Raw genomic sequence first — 18,391 nt, 5'->3', positions numbered from 1 at the left:
TAATGTCCGTTCAAAGTTACAATAGCACTGGAAAAAGTGACTTATGACTGTTTTTCACACTTACAATATTGCAGCATCCCCGGAGTGATGCTGGACAACTGGCATGCATTTATGATGGTTGCAGTGTCCCAGGGACATGTGATCACCTTTCGCAATCTTCTGATGAGCAAAGTCAATGGGGAAGCCAGATTCACTTAACAACCGTGTTACTAACAACAACTGCAGTGATTCACTTCATTGTGGCAAGAAGGATTGGAAAATGGGGCAAAACTCACTTAACAATTGTCTTGTGTAGCAATGCAAATTTTGTGCTCAATTGTGGTTGTAAGTCGAGGACTGCCTGTATAGGGGAAGGATATAAAGGATTATAGGGGAAGAAAAACAATAACCTATTGGATCTATAGCTTTAAGCTTGTTCTTCACTGAATCCAATCATATATGTTCAGTTACTTATTTTTAGCAAGTTTAGCAAACTCAGAAACATAGTTCTAAATGTTAATTTTTGCCTTCTGTTCCATTGTTCCTTGATATGAATACTTTTCCTCTTATATACTATATGTAATATGTATTTTCAAGGTTAAGGAATTGGTAATAATTTATCATAACTTTGAGACTAATCATTGTACAAAGATCCTTAAATATAAGCTTTCACCAAGTATATCTTTGCAGAAGGGAGTAGGATCTTGACAGGAAAAGAGGGGGGGGGGGAAACAGTGCAGGTAATAATATACTACATATAACTGATAAAATCCTGCAAGCCAAACCAAATTCCTCATGATTTTATAGATAGGTGTTGATAACAAAGAAGTGATTTGCCATTGCTTTTTTGTGAGATAACTTCCCAGTCTAACTTTAAGCCTTTGTTTTCCCTTAAAGTTAGAGTAATTATAATGAATAAACTATTTCATGCTGTCTAAGTATAAGAAACGGCTGGCTGAACTACCTTTGCGAAAAATAATAAAATACTTACAAAAATGTTAATCTTTCATGAACAATTAATTCTAAGCTAATTTAATAAAATGTTATACTATTCCAAATAAATACTGAAGTTTTTAATTCACTTTCCAAAGTTTTTATGTACATAGATATACTGGTTATTGTGGACAGGCTGAGATATAATATTTTCTGATATTGTGCTTTATCCTTCAGAAAATAGAAGAGCCTAATACGATTAGTGAAATTTAAAAAATACATTGTTTAACTGGCTTAAAGATGATTAATTGCAATTTTCAGAGGAGCATTCTAATTAATGGTCAGCCCATCATGTTTTAGTCAATGACTCAGAGATTCTTTATATTATAATTCTGCATATTTACTTAAACTAATTGCTGAATATGAAGTTTACCACATCAGAAGAATGAATAATACTTGCTTCTGGTAATAATACATTAAAATGCTTGTTTTTCAATCAATTCACAATTTGCACTGCATTTAAACAGCATTAATCCCCAGGTCTAATCATTCATAGAAGTACCTCTTTATGTACTGAAAATCATTTTATTCATTAAATGATCAGCTAGTCTCTGCATATTCCATTTTAGTTTATAAAAACACTGATAAAATTCTATGCAAACTCTAAAATCATTTTATTCATTAAATGATCAGATAGTCTCTGCATATTCCATTTTAGTTTATAAAAACACTGATAAAATTCTATGCAAGCTCTTTCAATTAATTTTATTGAGTAGCCAAATTTGATAAATTAGCACAGCTAAAATAAGCATTTGCATGTGTTACAAATGACTTTTTACAGGAATAAAACAGTGAAAATTACAAACTGTAAAAAGGGGAACAAGTAAAACCTTGCCTTCAAGTCAGAAGAGCAAGGTTTACAATTGCACACTAAAGATCAATGTCTGAGTTCAGAAAACAAGGATTAATATTACAATATTTTACACTACTTTACAAAATCAAATTTACTGTAAGAATTTAATATGTAGTTAGTGAAGAGAAGTCTTGTCACATTTGATGGTCCCTTAAATTCTGAATGATATATATATATATATATATATTCTGTTAAATTAACCTTGAATAAACAGGTTTTTCCGCATTATTGCAAAACAATCAGAATTTATTCAAAGCAAATTAAATTACAGAAAAGTAAATGCTAATATGTTGTTGCACGATCAAACCTAGAATATTGGTAAATCATACTAATTATTATTTAAAATCTTGAACTAGAAAAATAGAGAACATCTGCTGGTGACTGCCATGCTGAGATGGGAGCATCAAGGCTACTCTTGCTTACTTATGTTATTAAAGAACCTAAAACATATAAATTGTGATTTAACATTTATACATGGGTCTGCCCTGGATTTCTTAAGAAGTTGAGGAAGGTATCAATTTTCTCCTCACAAAGAGTTAGACAATTCACTTCTATTTCAAAGTGCATGAACATTCTAAACAGTATTCTATCCAAAGAGCATAATATGCTCACAGGTAACATTTTTTGTAGAGTTAATTAGGGATGTATTCTTGAAATATCTTTATCAGGTTCCATAATTCATTCACAGTCCCTTATCTTTATTTTACATGAAGTAGACCTGTGTCTATATCATGCCTTTCCCTCCTCTCCATGCAGAAGATTTATACATACAGAAAAGTTAGGCATGGTGCTGCTCATAAGGATTTTACTATTCAAGTTCTACAGAATCTGATCACACCAACTCTCTGCTCCAACTTGAATGTCTGAAGCAAAGAGGAACCCACAGCCAGCATGAGGTGCTAGATACATACTTCTCTATATCTAATCTTTGCCTACCCCTGGCCTATACCTTCTTTCTAGAAAGCTGGCTTTTACACAAACGTTTGTCTATATTTTTTGGAGAAGAGCTAATTAATTCTCCGCCATATATTGTATTTTAAAGCACCCGACTGATTTCCATAACGTACAAGTGCATATCTCATCATGATTATTATATGGTTCTGAATTAGATTACCAATATTTTAAAAAAAACATTTCAAAATAACTAAATTAAAAAAATTAAATAAGGTTCCTGAAGTCAGCAGGTAGTTCTTTAGATATCTGAATCATTTTAAAGAAATGCTTCCCTTTCTTTCAGTTGCTGAGCAACTGAATTTATACTCCAACAAATTAAATAGATCATACTGCAGAAAGTATCACTATAACATTTGTTATAATTGCTATTCCAGTTGGCTGTTGATAAATACCATAGTTCAAGAACGAACTTCACTGGCTTTTTGCACATACGATCTGTTACCCATTCCTCAGATGGGTGAAACTGTATAAATTAAAGCAATGACCAACAAATCAATGTAAATGATTCCACCAAAACCACCAGGAAGGATTTGCAGCAGAAAATATTCTATTCAATTTTTCTTTGGGGGGGGGGGAGGGAGTGAAATAAAGGTCAATTTAGAAACCAATGATTGCCATAATATACCACCACAGTTCCTTCTGTTTTACAAATGTCAATACACTTATATTATTAATGACAATAAAGGTTATCTAATCTAATTACTTAAATTATAGCAATTTCCAGGAAACCATAAAACTAAGATTTCTCTTTTATAACTGTCCAGAATTCGAACATTCTGAACTGAGCAGGGTTCCTGCCTATATTTTTCCCATTAAAGCCTTAAAATGCTTGAATAGCAAAATAATTATTATTAAATCTGATGCTCCTCTGGATCTCAACAAGCTATTAAATACACCTCCAAAGTATTATTTAACCAGTAAGGATTTTATCAAAACCTCAGCCCATTACAAAAAGGTGCCTGAAAAATTAATAAAACAATATGAAAATAATGGTTTTTGGTTTACTGTCTGTTCCCCTATTTACTTTCAATGAATTAAGACCAAACACATCATGCTAACAGCCAAGACTAGGATCAATTATTGTTCACTATTTTTTTCAGCTGCATCAGATCTTTTTAAATTTTAATTCTTATTGAATATAATGTAATCTCATTAAACTTTCAAGACCTAGAATACTGATACATCCTAAAGGTATTCAAATGAATTATTTGATATTCATCTTAAACCCAAATAGACTTCTTCAAGTTTACTTTTGTTCTTATCATAATCAATGTTTAAAAGAAATGGAAACTTAGCTCATTAAAACTGCAAGTATTTTGTTCACAATGTACTTTTCACTGTTCCTTTTAAAAAGGCAACTTTTAACGAATAATGTATTGTATAATCAAGACAATATAGTTTCCTGGAAACTCGAGTCTTGGAGTTTTTAATTCTAGCAGCAAAACACAAAGCAGAAAAATAAAAGTGAAAGGTAAAAAAGTTAAGTTTATAAACATTTCTCCAATATTGCCTTTTAACGTATACCACAATTACTTACTGTGAAACATTTTTGCAGTAAATTAAAGGTGTCCAACATATTCAAATTTATTTTAAAGTTTTAATGTACAACTACACAATAGTGTACTTAATGATTCCACGGTCCTTTATTTGCTTTTCTTTTTCCTTTTTGGGGGGGAGAAGAGGGGGGAATCACAGTGAGATTTTCATCAACTGCACCAGGCCAACAACTTATAGGAGCGTTACAGGAATAAGAGTTCTGCACGGAGGTACATTCCTTTGAGCAGATGAACCATTTAAGAAAAGAGCTCATTTATTCATTTTTTGCTGAATATGCAAAAGAAATTCATAGTATGATAATGCAGATTCTGTTCTGTCTTCTATCATATTTTGTAGGAAACTTGGTTTCCACGGACTCTCATCCCTTAAAAATATAAACAGAAGGCCATTATAAGTACACGATTATATGCTTTATTCCTTTTAAAACTATTCATAATGATAACTAACTGATTATACTTAGTTAATATTTATTATATGCATACAATTAATGTGCAATATTTATACTAAAAGAACTTTGCCTATTTTAGACTAAATAGTCTAAACAATCCTGCAAATAAATATTAACGATTTCATAATTCCATTTGCATCATCTTCACTGCCCTCTTCTTTTATTCCTTTCTATAGTGTTACTTAATACCATACTTTTGGCTGGTAGGTTTTTTCCCCACTAAATATGCTTTCTGTCTCTGCAAAAAAAAGTATCTTTTTGTACCAGGTATGAACTTAAGAAAGTTTGCAACTTAAGGTACTTACCTGCATGAAGTTGTTACTGTTCAGAAAGACAATCATGCAAAAATTTTGTTCAATCTAACAAATCAAATTTCACAGGCATTCTACTTACCTTAGAATATATAATATAGGAAAGAAAGGCCTTTGCTCCCTTAGCCAGAAAATAAAAGCATGCACTCTAGAAGATTCAGCTGTGTTCAATTCTGGAAGATGCGTCTATTAAAAACAAACAAAAATGGGGGTAATCATGGAGCAAAAACTATTATAAAATATATTCTGTATTCAGAATACTGAGCAGTATATATATCATGGACTGATTCTAACTTCACTAAGCTATCTCTGCAGGAGTATCCTTTTTCCTCCCTTTCAGAACACAACAAAGTAAATCGTTTTTCATGTATTTTTATGAACATAGCATGGCAAATGGGATCTTATAATAGACAGAAACATGTAGTGCACAGACTGTTTATTTAATGACAACATTTTTGGAAAATTGACTTTAGTTCTTCTAAATTATAAGGTGCAAACCCAGGCATTCATAAGGGTATCTAAAAGCCAAAATCACAAAAGCTCTCTGTAGGTCTATTTCAATAAACACTTCAGTTTGCACAACTAGTATTTTGTTGGCCAAGCCTTAATCCTTCTGGGTAGTTCTAAAGAGTCACATTACTTCAAGGAACAGAGGTAGGTAACATGATCCTGACTGATACTTCATCTTAAATTTTTTGAGTCAAGTTCAGGTCTTGGTAACTATATTCCTGTTGTTTTCCTGGCAGCAATATAATATGGAAATGGCTTGTTGTTACCTTTTGACTTTATCTTTAACTTTGCCTACTCTACAATCTGTTCTTAGCATTTCACGGTGATCTCCCATTCAGCTACATACTGGGTCTGACCCTATTTAGCATTTTCAACACCAGGTTGCTGCCATCTGCTGTAAAGGTATTGTCCTACAACTCTGTAAATCCTTAGCCATTATCATATTGGCTGGGCTTGATGAAAGTTGCAGTCCAAAACTATGAAGAATTCAGGCTGTCTATCCTTGCTTACCATGTTATGTTCTTACCATATTGTGTGGTATTGATGCATAGTTTGGGACTCCAAGTACTTGGCTTATAAAGTTCGGTCCGCAATTCTTGCCAACCCATAAGAACATGACCTGTATATTCAAACATAGGAATTAGTAAATAATGTATCCATTAAGCTTTTACCTCAGACCAGATTAATAAAGTACTGCTATGAAGGTTTATTTATGGGGAATGAGATACCTCCTGCTAATGCTTGTAGTATATATAAAATCCTACTTACAGAACCAGCATCCATAAGAAAAGCACCATCCCGGTTTAGCTTTTCTACAGACAGCTGAAGAATGGGTGGCTGAGGTATTGTTCTGTCACCAATGTTGAGGGCTCCCTAAATAGATAAAATAATTTCTAATAGGCAAGTAAAACAGTAGATCTTCTGTATTATAAACATGGGCTACCATATCCTGACATGTATCACATCTGAAACCTACATATATCTGTAACATAAAGAAAAATATTCCAACCTTATTTTTTAAACAATTGTTAATGTTTCCAGATAGAATGCTTTGCAAATTATGCACAATTTCTGTTCCTTGCATTATGAAAGGTATTTACATTTGCAGGAACCATTTTAGTTGTTCTTGAAAGAAACTCGAAGTTAACAATGTTTAGTTTGTATATAATAATATTATTCCATTTGTTAAAATACAGGAACATGTATCATTTAAATTTAGTTCTTTCATATCTGTTTGTAATATCAGATATTCTACTTGCATGTATTCAATTTTAATGTCCTTTGCAATTTACCCATTGTAATTTAATATCTCCATTCATTTAAACACACACTAAAACACTGATTGTGATGGCTAGTTTGTATATCCAGCACAAAATTAGACAACTACATACAAAAATAGAAACAGCTTATAAAATTTCTGGTACATGCCATATGACATATACACATGCCAACTGATAATCCAATTCATAATTGTCATAATTTAACTAGATCTTAAAAGCTAACTGTTGTATTTATATCTACTTTCAACGTCTGTCATATTGCTACTTTCATAATTGATGCCTTCACGTATCGTGTCAAATATTGGTCCCTATTTGCAAAGTTCTGGATTGTCAATATTCACATAAGTAAATCATCCTCAATGCTTAGATGGGGAGAAGGACAAAGTTTTCATTTTTCCAAACCTCCAAGACTTGAGGTCTGGAAAAAGGAAGACTGACAGAATATCCCAGAAAACTGCTCCCATAATCTGAAAAGCATGGACATGCATGCCTTTATTATAAAATATGCACAAAAGTCAAATGTTTTAGTACAATTTTGTATAATATCTGAAATTAGAAAGATACATCCAATGATTTCCAGAAAAATTTAGAGGAAGAACTTACCTCATCTGTGAGATTGTCAATTCTATACAGATTGGGATGCATAATAAGCATGAGGTACACTAATGGCTGGCTTTTCACTTGACACATTGTAAAGATGCGTTCATCTAAACGGGTATTTGTTTTACTTTGGAATGCTTTCTGTAAGCAAAAGTAGCAGCAGAAAAATAAGACAATTTAGAGTTATGCACATGTCAAGACCATCATTTTCAACCATACATTTTTTACCTCATGTATACAGGAAGTCTGGAAGCTTATTCTCAATACAGAATAGTTTTTCTAAATTTGTTACTGCATATAAATATCTGGAAAAAATAATTAACTATGATGCTGTAAATGGTCATCATTAATTTTAACAAAATTTACTTAGACAGCTTCTATTTCTCAGGCAATTTCTGTTTTTATTTTTACCTGTTTTAAGAGAGCCAGGATAAACAATGGGAACAGACGCAATGATGCAGGAGCCATAAGACCTGGTTGCTGAATGGTTAGAACAGATGAGCGGTATGCAGAAAGAGAATCTATTACAGCATTCACCAATGCATCTCGAGCATCATTCAAACTTGCAGAAACTGACCTATCAACAGCTGAAAAGAAACAGAACACAGTTCACTTGGTTGTCAAAAAAAACAATCATAATAAAAAGTATTATCAATGGATATTAAAGTCTCATTCACTCAATCTCTCTCTATCTCTCTCTCTCACACACACACACAGATATCCAACTTACCAAAAAGAATACAAAGCAATACTGCATAGCATCTATAGCTCTTTATGCTGTGGCACAGTTCCCAAATCTTTTAGATACATTTTGTAAAGCACCTTTATGCATTCTAGAACCATCTCAACCAAAACATTCATTATCGCCAATCTTTAAACTTTGTACAATGATCATATCAATGAATCAAAGATAATTGTGTAATTCAATCCAACAATTCAGCACATACCCATATTGGCTAAAAGGCCTGTAATAGCTTGTACATCAGCTCCTAAATAAACATCACTCAATTGGCTTACAACTGGTAAACACAGTGTGTGGACACGAATTCTTCTTTCACCTGTTAAAAAAATAGTTTTTTAATAGCATTTAAAATAAGTCCAGGATATGCTTCAAAACTACGATAAATTAATTCTATTGCCGACATGGGGTGAAATGCGTTATTCAAAGTCATCCGTCTTACAAACTTAAATACAGGCTGCTCTTTTCTAACCAAATTTATGTAAAAGACATTTTACTTCCCACTTTTTTCAAACCCAAAGTACCATTTAACAGTGAAAGTCATACGTATCTGCCAATAACCTATGAAGTTCTTAATCATGAAACCTGCCAAAGTCTAAAAACTTTAATAACAACCATTTGGTGTTATTAAAAGCATGGAGGGCATGACCTTGAAATGCATACCGGATGCCCCTGCCTGCTTACCTTTACTAGATGTATATAGGAGGGCTGACTGAAAACAGACCACTTGCATATCTGTCAAGCTCTCCTCTACGGACATTTGGACAGCATATCCTGCATCAGGATTCACGTTTGGCAGAGACAATAGATCAGTTGACCGTACAAAGAAGTTGCCATGGAAGGTGTGAATTGAAAGGCCTGTGAGGAAGAATTATGTTTAAAACATTATAATTAAGTTTATAATTACTAGCATTCACTCTTCATTTTCAACAGATTAGGTTTAAGCACTGTCACTAAGCATTTCCATAAAATGTCATGCTCAATTTAAAACACCAAAGCAGAAGCAATGTGTAGGAAATGAAATTTCTATATGGCAAATACCTCCCATTGTCATAAAGCTTTTGTAGTATTATTCTCAACGTAGTGAGGGACAGTATTTTTTTGTGCACACATAGAGGACTTTACCACACAAAAAGGGCAATCTAAATGCAGACACTCTCTCTTGAACTGCTTAACTTTATTAAAATATTCTTAAATACGTTATGCAAATATACTACTAGCATTATCATTATAGTATAGCATTATGTTTTCAAGAATTGAACTGAAATCAAAATATGTACTTTTTTACAGTAAAGAAGAAATGTAGACTTATGGCTATGTTTTTTTGAATCAGGAAAACATTTGAAAATTGTGGTTAAAATAAGCTTAAGTTTAGAAAAATCACCACATTCATAAATACAAAAGCAAGACCATTCATGTGTGCAGCTCATTTTGCATTACCTGTTGACTCAAGATGTTCTCTTCCCCCCAACCCCCCAAATTCTATCTTTTTTTTTTTTTTTTTACCAAAAAAGTACATTCAAGGCATAAATTTACACCTTTGGATTTACAATGCATTTTTTAAAAATCCTCCTAGAAATACCAATCTGCTATGATGGGCAGACCAGATTCTCCAAAGACCTGAGCCAATTTATTTAACAATTTGCTTCTTATGGATTCTCTTTCCTTCCATTAATTTGCATTTCTCTTCTTCTTTGTCAGTTATGACTGTATATGCATAACCTTACAAAAAAGCAACCTTGGCTTTTGCACATGTCATATGTGCATTAATAGATAAATTGCATGCCTTAGCCATAAAGGTATGTCATATCCAGCCTTGTTAACAGAAGGACACCATGAATTAGGCTTCTAAACTGTTAGTTGTACTTTTGGATCCTGCTTGGTTAAGTTACTTTTGTACTGGTCTTGAACCGTAATAATAAATTTAACAATATAGCACGCTCTGTGGGGGGAGAGGGGAGAGCTGCTTCCATTGTAACCATCCAATATATAAAAGACCTTGCCCCTGGGGAACAGGATGCCAGGTTCCCATGATCTTTGAGATCAACAATTTCAGATGATTTACATCTGTGGAAACAGCCTTCGCCGATTATACAATAGGTTTGTAACATTCTATGACAACTCTTTCATAAAAACTCATACATTAAGGCCGCAAAGAAAGAATAATAACTTAAGCAATATCAAACATCATTTGTCGGAATTCCAAATTTGGGCTACTTAGAATTTCAAATTTTTACATATATCTTTTCACTTATTTAAGCAGTTATGACAAAGCTTCGATTAACACTGACATACTAAATGTCTGACCTTTGGTACATCTTATCCTCATGACAGCTTCAAAGCCAATCTTCCTAGTTAAATATCGCTTTAGTTCTTTCTGTAATTTTTCCACCAAAAGAGGATTGTGTTGATGATGGTAAGCTTGATAATAATGGACACTACCAGCAGAATACCTTGATATACATCCTAAAAAAAAGTAAATTTATTTCACTTTTTGGACTTAAGAGTAATATAGTATAAAAAAAATAAATGTTTTCCAGTAAGAAAAAAAAACCATGCACATTGTTTCAAGCCCTGGGCTCACTGCTGAAGTGGAATACATTTCTTTCCTAAGGAACAGGTTTTTAAAAATGATGAACTGAAAATAGATTCAAGTACATTATTGAAATTTATTGCTCCACATTTTCTAATGTTTTAGTTTTTACCATTTAAAATCTATCATTGTAAAATTAAAATTCATTACTCCATTTTACAACAGCACGTGAGAAAAGAGTTTTATGCCTTTATTAATCAAGCAGGAAAGAAAGCAAACCAGTAGAACAGGGCTTCTCATGCATATATATTAAGTTTTATGCAACAGTTTCAATAAAGGATGACCATATTTTATTATAATCACCCCTGTGTAATCTACATCTTTAAACAAAGCGTTGCTAAATGGCGAGCAACAACAGTGTCTTACCTAATGAAGCCAAGTCAGAGTACTGCCCACTAAGAAGAAACAAGTCAACTGCAACCTGCTGTCCTGAGCAATCCAAGGCCAATTTTTTATAGAAGTCAGTAGATGGTGTCAGAGGAACATCCTGGTAAAAGGCAAAATATGCACTTGAAGGGGTGTTTCACTCGTGTTCGTGCCATCAACAAAGCAATATTGATTAAAGCACTGAAGCAGCTGCCTCCTCCCAAAGGTTTAGCACAGCCTTTTTGTGCTCAATTGCCTCCGTATGCATGTGTATGCACTGAAGATGCTTTCACCAGGAATGCCAGGTAAAGGGAAGTTGCAGCTGTGTGGATGGTTGAAAAGTGATGCTTTGCTCACAGTAGGGGACAGCATTATTCAAAGGATTTACGCTGGCTACTGCCCAATATAAAAAAAATTTCTAGTGATGTTCAAATTAACGCAAGGATTTTGTTACAAAATGGACTGAGTCTAGGTTTCCTAGTAGTCAATCAAAATTGAAAATGACCATTTAGGCATTAAGTTCAACGGCCTGTTCGGTATAGCAAATGAAATTAAATCATCTGTAACAGCCTATACTTATATACAGTATATATATATATCCAGTAAAGAGACATTCAAGAATTAGTTTGGTGTAGTGGTTAAGACATCAAGCTAGAACCCAGGAGACTGTGAGCTAGTCCTGCCTGAGGCACAAAGCCAGTTGGATGACCTTGGGCCAACCACTCTCTCTCAGCCCTAGGAAGATGGCAATGGCAAGCCACGTCTGAAATCTTGCCAAGAAAACTACAGGGATTTGTCCAGGCAGTCACCAGAGTAAATACTGACTTGAAGGGTACTCATGCACACCCAAAGAAGTTTACCACCTGTCTTGCAATAAATTCTACAGTTGAACTATTCTACTTTTAGGAAGTTTTCTAATATGCAGTCAAACTCTGCCTCCCTATAACTTAAATCCGTAATTCTTGTACTCTGTAGTGATACAGAACATGTTCTGTGCATTATCTTTTCAGATATGTAAATAGTGGTATTATATCTTCCCTTAGTCTTCTTTCCTCAGGGCTACATATGCCTAGTGCCTTCAAATGTATCATCATACAACAGTTTCTGCTCTGCTGGTCATTCTTATTGGCATGTTTTGAACCTGTTCCAGTCTCTCTGAATCATTCTTAAATTATAGTACTCAGAATACTATCCAGAACCCAGTGCTAAATCTGACCAAAGCAGAATAAAGGAGAACTATAATTTCCTGTGGTTTGGAAGATATTCTTCTGTTGAAAAATTTGCATTTTCGCAGCCCCACTGCAGACTAGAACTATTTTTAAAAAGAACAGTTACAATAAAAAATAGATTTTAAGAGTCACTTAAAAATCAGGCATAAAGTTTGTTTTGCTAACCTTTGTGGATGCTTTTTGGTTAGGCTCTTCCCGTGGTTTGAGGACACCTGCTCCTAAAGATGGAAGCTGAGTTTGGAAGACAGTAATCCGACCCCCAGTAGGTGACATAAGTTTAAAGGCAGCCTGTAGTGCAGGTCCCAAAGCACTTTGGGTTTCCAAAGATTTAGTAAACATCTGAGGCAAAGTTCTCAATAAATCTTGAATCAGCTGAAAGAAATCAAATTTTCACCTTTTTATGTGCTATATTTATTCATCTTTATATTATCCAATAATTGAAGTTCACACTGCAGCTTAAAAAAAATAAAACCTAAATAAAATCAAAAGTAGTACTAAGTGAAAGGTTTTTGTCTTGTGTTAAAAATCTATGTGCCAATGTACCACCACTGGAAATACCATCCACGATCGGGGCTTCTCCAATGAGGAGACCTTAAATTAATCACTCAGTGGTTGGTTATTTTGTTTATTTATTAAAGAACTTACACTGGCATCATCTCATCTGACAGAAAAACTGAAAGCTTCAAAAGTTGATTTTAGGCTCCGAGCTTATCAGTATGAATAATAATTGATCAGATGCTAAGAGCTTGAAAAGTTAGTTATACAGGGGGTGAGAGTGTGGGTTACACAAATGAACCAGAAAATCAGTAGTTGCCCTCCGACTGTACCAATGATGACTCAGGCCCAGTCTTGTCCAGTTATCTGGGAAGGGTTTGATCGGGTGGCTCTTGAGAAGTGGACAGGAGTGCTGGCTGCCATTTGTCCCAAGATCAGGTATTGAACATTTTAACTGAAGTTCTTTTGTTCTCAGGCCAAAGTATGTTTTACATTTTATTACACAGAATAGGCAAAATAATATTTCAAAGTCAATTGCTTAAAATATACTTTTGCTTCCACTTACGACGTATAATATTCCTCTTACCTCTTTGCTTTCGTTTAAATTTACTAATAAGTTTTCCGGCATGGGTATAAACACATCTACAAGATAGATAAAAGAAGTATTTAATTTATTTTTTATTGTTATCATTGGATTTAATGACTGTTCAGTTATGATAGCCTTGGAAAGGCTGCTTTATAGCCCATAAAGCACTTCCGCCCATCATAAAACATCTAGCTGCCTCCCCCCCCCAGTCACATGACAGTATTTCAGGCACTCGGCAACCAATTACAGTGGTCCACAGTCACTGGACCGCAATTTGCGAACTTTTCTGCCAATTTCAAGCAAAAAGTGCCCATTCGGGAGAATGGATTTGCTTAATGACTGGCATAAAAACAGTAAAAAAAATGGATACAGTAATGTGATGCCACAATTTACAACTGCAACAACTTACAGCTAAAATTCCAGCCCCAATTATGGTTGTAAGTCAAGGATTACCTTAATACTTTCACCTATTTTCTCTACAACACAACCCTTTGAGGTGAGTTGGGCTAAGAGAGAGTGACTAACCCAGAGTCACCCAGCCATCTTTAATGCCACCTGTGATTAAAACTCAGAGTACCCCACTTCTACTTCAAAAGCTTAATTACTATATCAAACTGGCTAAATATAAAAATATTTACTCTTTATCATTTGCACAGCATGTTATCCTGTTGACAACAATCTAAAGTTGCTTATGAACTCTTTTCCAGCAGTAATCACCAGAAGAAACAATGCCCCACTAGCATGTGGTTTACAATGGGACTTCTTCGGATATATCTGTAGAAGATAATTCTCTATACCTGTCACTTTAACAGATTTTTATACACATAGGAAATATGAAAGCAGAGAAATAGAAATGTAGAATTCTGGTGATCTTTTATTTTGGTTTATAGGCATAAACTTCAACTTGTCCTTTAGTTAAAGGCAAAACGAAAAACTTTTTCTTATGTTCAGGATATAATAGGACAAAAACCTCAAGGCTTACAACTAGCAGACAATTGGACAGGACTGTGCAGTAATTCAGATTAGATTCCAAAAAGGAGCTTTGGAACATGGGAAGGACAGAACATTGCTCCCCTTGCAATTATTTAACACAGCTGTGTCTGCAGCTGCTACATTCATAACCCACATTGTTCCAAGGGACCTTTTTTTGGAACTAAATCCAAAGCATTGCACAGTCCTAAAACTTGATGACCTATATATATATATATTGTATTTTTGTTTTGATCAACCATAGCAAGCATAATTACTTGAAAGAAACTGTGCAAGTTATAATTTAAAACACATGAAAACCACTAGAACGTCTACTTCTAAACCAGTGTTTCTCAACCTTGGCAACTTTACGATGTGTGGACTTCAACTCCCAGAATTCTCCAGCTAGCAACGCTAGCTGGAAAATTCTGGGAGTTGAAGTCCACACATCGTAAAGTTGCCAAGGTTGAGAAACACTGCTCTAAACTAAACTGGTCCTTAGCTTGCTTCCAAATCCAATTCAAGATGTTATCACCTTTAAAGCCCTCCATGGCATGGCCCAGGTTACCTGAGGAGCTGTTTCACCCTGATGAGATAAGCCCACCCCATCTACCCCAGAAGAGGCATGGTGCAGATCCCATCGGTCAAGGGATCCCTCCTCGTGGGGTTCAAAAGAAAAGCCTTTTCTGCCATGGCTCCCCAACGTGAGATCCGTACCCACCTTTTGGCATTCTAAAAGGGCCTGGAGCCCTGCCTCTGTCAAACGGGCAGGAACCACAATGGAGGCACATCTTTCCGGAGGTGGTTAACGGACTAGACCCCATCTTCCCTCCATGTGAATCATGCTTCCTACCTCCCCATTTTTGTCAATTTTAACTAATTTAATGTTACTATTTATTGCTTTAACGTTTGTATTGTTTTTTAATGATTAGAAAAGGCAAAATAAGTGGCATATGAGCTGAATGAATAAAGTAAAGTTAATTAATAAATTAATAAATTAATAAATTAATAAATTAAGAAAAGAAAGAAAGAAAGAAAGAAAGAAAGAAAGAAAGAAAGAAAGAAAGAAAGAAAGAAAGAAAGCTGGATGTGCAAAAAAATTACTGAGAAAAAGTGACTTTTTAAATTTCCATCACTCCCCAGAATAAATCTAAGATGGCAAAACCTCTACATTACCCCAAATACAAACTACTAGAGTCCTGAGAGATCTTCTACAAACTACTGAAATAATAGTATTTATTTCCTGGACCTATAGCCAGAAAGTGACAGCGAAATTGGAAAAAAAACAACACCTTGAGAGTTATGTGTGAAGTGCTTTGCTTCTTTGACATTTCCTAGAATGAAAGTGTGAGAAGACAGAATTTCTAAGTGAGCTAAGAGGCAGCCCTAAAACACCTATAGCAAATGAGACAACTATCATGGGGCTACTTCTCCAGATAGCTACAGTCTCTCTCTCTCTCTCTCTCTCTCTCTCTCTCTCTCTCTCTCTCTCTCTCTCTCTCACTCTCTCTCTCTCTCTGTGAAAGAAAATCTGCAATGAAAATTTTTAAATCCTAGGCTTTTTTAAAAAACAAAAATAGAAAACAGCATAAACCCTGCTTTTCTTGAAGACTGACCTGCAGTCTTCAACACTAATGATTGAGGCATATTCTACCTAGAAGGAGTGTATTTCTAGCTGTGTCTTTGACTAAAGGACATTTGCTCTTTTTCATTGCTTGCTCTCCCAGCTTACAGTATGACTGAGAATCATTTTTAATAGCAAAGTACCAAAACTTGTTATTTAACTGTTTTTTCCTTCTTTGAAAACAGAAAATGTGTTGGATTAATGTTCCAATTTAGCATATGACAGAAGTCACAAAGCATACTTCATAAATTTAGTATTTGAGATTATTTCTTCTTACCTTCAATATCTGAAATGATTAACATTTGAGGCTGTGAGAGACCTTCCTGGAGGCTATAGAAATGGATTGTGCTGTCAAATGTTATGAAGCCTATTTTTGTTCTAGTGTTCCCTGGGAGTCTAAAAATGAAGCAGAGAAATTGAGCATCGGGCATTAAATATATAAAGTGTGTACATTTAAGTTGAACATACATATTTTCATTAAACATTTCATGTAACGTGTAAAATGTAGGTTAATAAATTATTCTTCCACGAACAGCTATAAAGCTCCCATTCAGACTGGTTCATTGTTAAGTTTCAAAGTAGTGGAATAGAACTTTATGGTGACAATAAGATGACAAAAAACGGAAACACAGAGAATCACCAAGGGGAGATATTCTGGAATGGAGAAAAATTCTACCTTCATTACAGAAAAAGACATTTTATTTGTTTCTTACGAACACTGCAAAATACAGAGTTCCTTAAGCAAATTATCCTTTCAGATTATACACACATTTCCTAAAGAATGTACTTCAGTTCAACACACTGAAACCTAGTAAGAAACCACAAACAGCCAAAGTTCTTCAATTGTTTTTACAAGAAGCATTACTATAAAATATCTTTGCATATATTTTACAGTATAAGAACAGAGCAAGATAAGAGCGACAGAAGCAGAATAGGTCTTTCAGCAATTTGTGTAAATTTGATATCTGCATTTCATAATAGCTACTGTACATACAAGATAAATTTTAACAATACAGAGCTTCAAACTGCATTACACTGAAGCTTCAAATTATCTGAAGCTGATGCAATGAAATTTGCATGCAGCAGATGGAATTTTCTGTATCATGTCTTCACTAAACATGTTGAGCACCATTCATTTCTTCAGTAGAAAAAAATAAGCTTTCATATCCTCTAGCAGTAATAATTTCAACTATTTTTTTTTCTCTAGCTGTAGACCTGCTCATTGACTTTTAGGTATTTTTGCACATTCCTCTTCACAGAATTTCTTTACCTAATTGGTATTTTTTGGTTTCCTTGCATTAACTGTTTGCTTCAAGTCATACTACCTTTCCACTGAGTTAAGATCAGAGGTTTGACAAAACCATGCCAAAATATCATTTTTTTCTGCTTCACCCATTCTTATTATAAGATGAGCCTCAAATCACACTGCGAGTCATGCTACTTGGATTACAGATAAAAGGTCCATAAACTTTCATCACTGCAGGTTTATGTAAATTTATGTTATCTGTATACTGATGTCATCATGCATTGAGCTAAACTCCTGTGCTATCCTGTGTTTTTCAATTCAGTGAACATTCCTTAATGACCAATACCCCCTCCTCAAATATTACCATAATTATAATTTTATACATTATGCATATGTGCATACTGACATTGACATACTCCAACCCAACTTAATGATATTCTCGTGGTGGGCTCAGACTTGTGTCAGAGGAGGGAAAAGACAATGAGCGCCAGCTTCAGAAGTGCTGACAAACAACAAGCAGCTAGCCCAGGTAGCACCAGACCGACCGCTGCCTGAACAAGTAAAGGAGGTAGGTCCAAAACAGCACACACAGCTGCTGAAGAAGAGAGTGCAGAACTACCTCCCTAACCCTAAGCCCTGAACACAAGAGCTTGGCAGACTGCAAAGAGAGTAGAGTCTTTATACTCTGTGAGATTGCTCATGCAGAAGGAGTCTTGCCCTAAGTGAGTTGCGCTGGGGTTGTTTCTATTAAAATGGAGCAGCAAGCACAAACTGTCCCTTGACAACAACCACCGTAACCTGTGCCTTGACTTGTAAACCTTGCAATCCTGACTTTGATCCTAAACTGGCTGATGAATCTGCAACTGGTCCAGAATGCGGCCGCGCGGGCGGTGTTGGGAGGGACTCGTCGCTCCCACGTAACACCGCTGCTGCGCGAGCTGCACTGGTTGCCAGTGGCCTTCCGGGTGCGCTTTAAGGTGTTAGTTACCACCTTTAAAGCGCTCCATGGCATAGGACCTGGTTATCTCCGAGACCGCCTTCTGCCACAGATTCCCTCCC

At 34.9% G+C, this 18,391-nt stretch overlaps 1 protein-coding gene across 1 annotated transcript in view; it reads right to left on the bottom strand.

The window, feature by feature from the left end:
- Window positions 1–4,403: 4,403 nt before the first annotated feature.
- Window positions 4,404–18,391, bottom strand: part of SEC24A (SEC24 homolog A, COPII coat complex component) — a 38,381-nt gene continuing 24,393 nt past the window's right edge. Inside the window, exons 11-23 of the mRNA XM_015824272.1 lie at window positions 16,364–16,482; window positions 13,494–13,549; window positions 12,578–12,784; window positions 11,184–11,304; window positions 10,532–10,690; window positions 8,909–9,082; window positions 8,433–8,543; window positions 7,897–8,072; window positions 7,489–7,626; window positions 6,374–6,478; window positions 6,132–6,224; window positions 5,178–5,281; window positions 4,404–4,700 (exon numbers count right to left, since the gene is read on the bottom strand). Coding sequence (XP_015679758.1) covers window positions 4,586–4,700; window positions 5,178–5,281; window positions 6,132–6,224; window positions 6,374–6,478; window positions 7,489–7,626; window positions 7,897–8,072; window positions 8,433–8,543; window positions 8,909–9,082; window positions 10,532–10,690; window positions 11,184–11,304; window positions 12,578–12,784; window positions 13,494–13,549; window positions 16,364–16,482 — 1,678 coding nt within the window. The 3' untranslated portion in view covers window positions 4,404–4,585. The remainder of the gene's footprint in view (window positions 4,701–5,177; window positions 5,282–6,131; window positions 6,225–6,373; window positions 6,479–7,488; window positions 7,627–7,896; window positions 8,073–8,432; window positions 8,544–8,908; window positions 9,083–10,531; window positions 10,691–11,183; window positions 11,305–12,577; window positions 12,785–13,493; window positions 13,550–16,363; window positions 16,483–18,391) is intronic.

This window comes from Protobothrops mucrosquamatus, unplaced genomic scaffold (assembly GCF_001527695.2).
Source record: "Protobothrops mucrosquamatus isolate PMUCROS unplaced genomic scaffold, P.Mucros_1.0 scaffold_186, whole genome shotgun sequence".
Classification (NCBI taxonomy): Eukaryota; Metazoa; Chordata; class Lepidosauria; order Squamata; family Viperidae; genus Protobothrops; species Protobothrops mucrosquamatus.
This window is presented reverse-complemented; position numbering and strand designations above follow the sequence as displayed.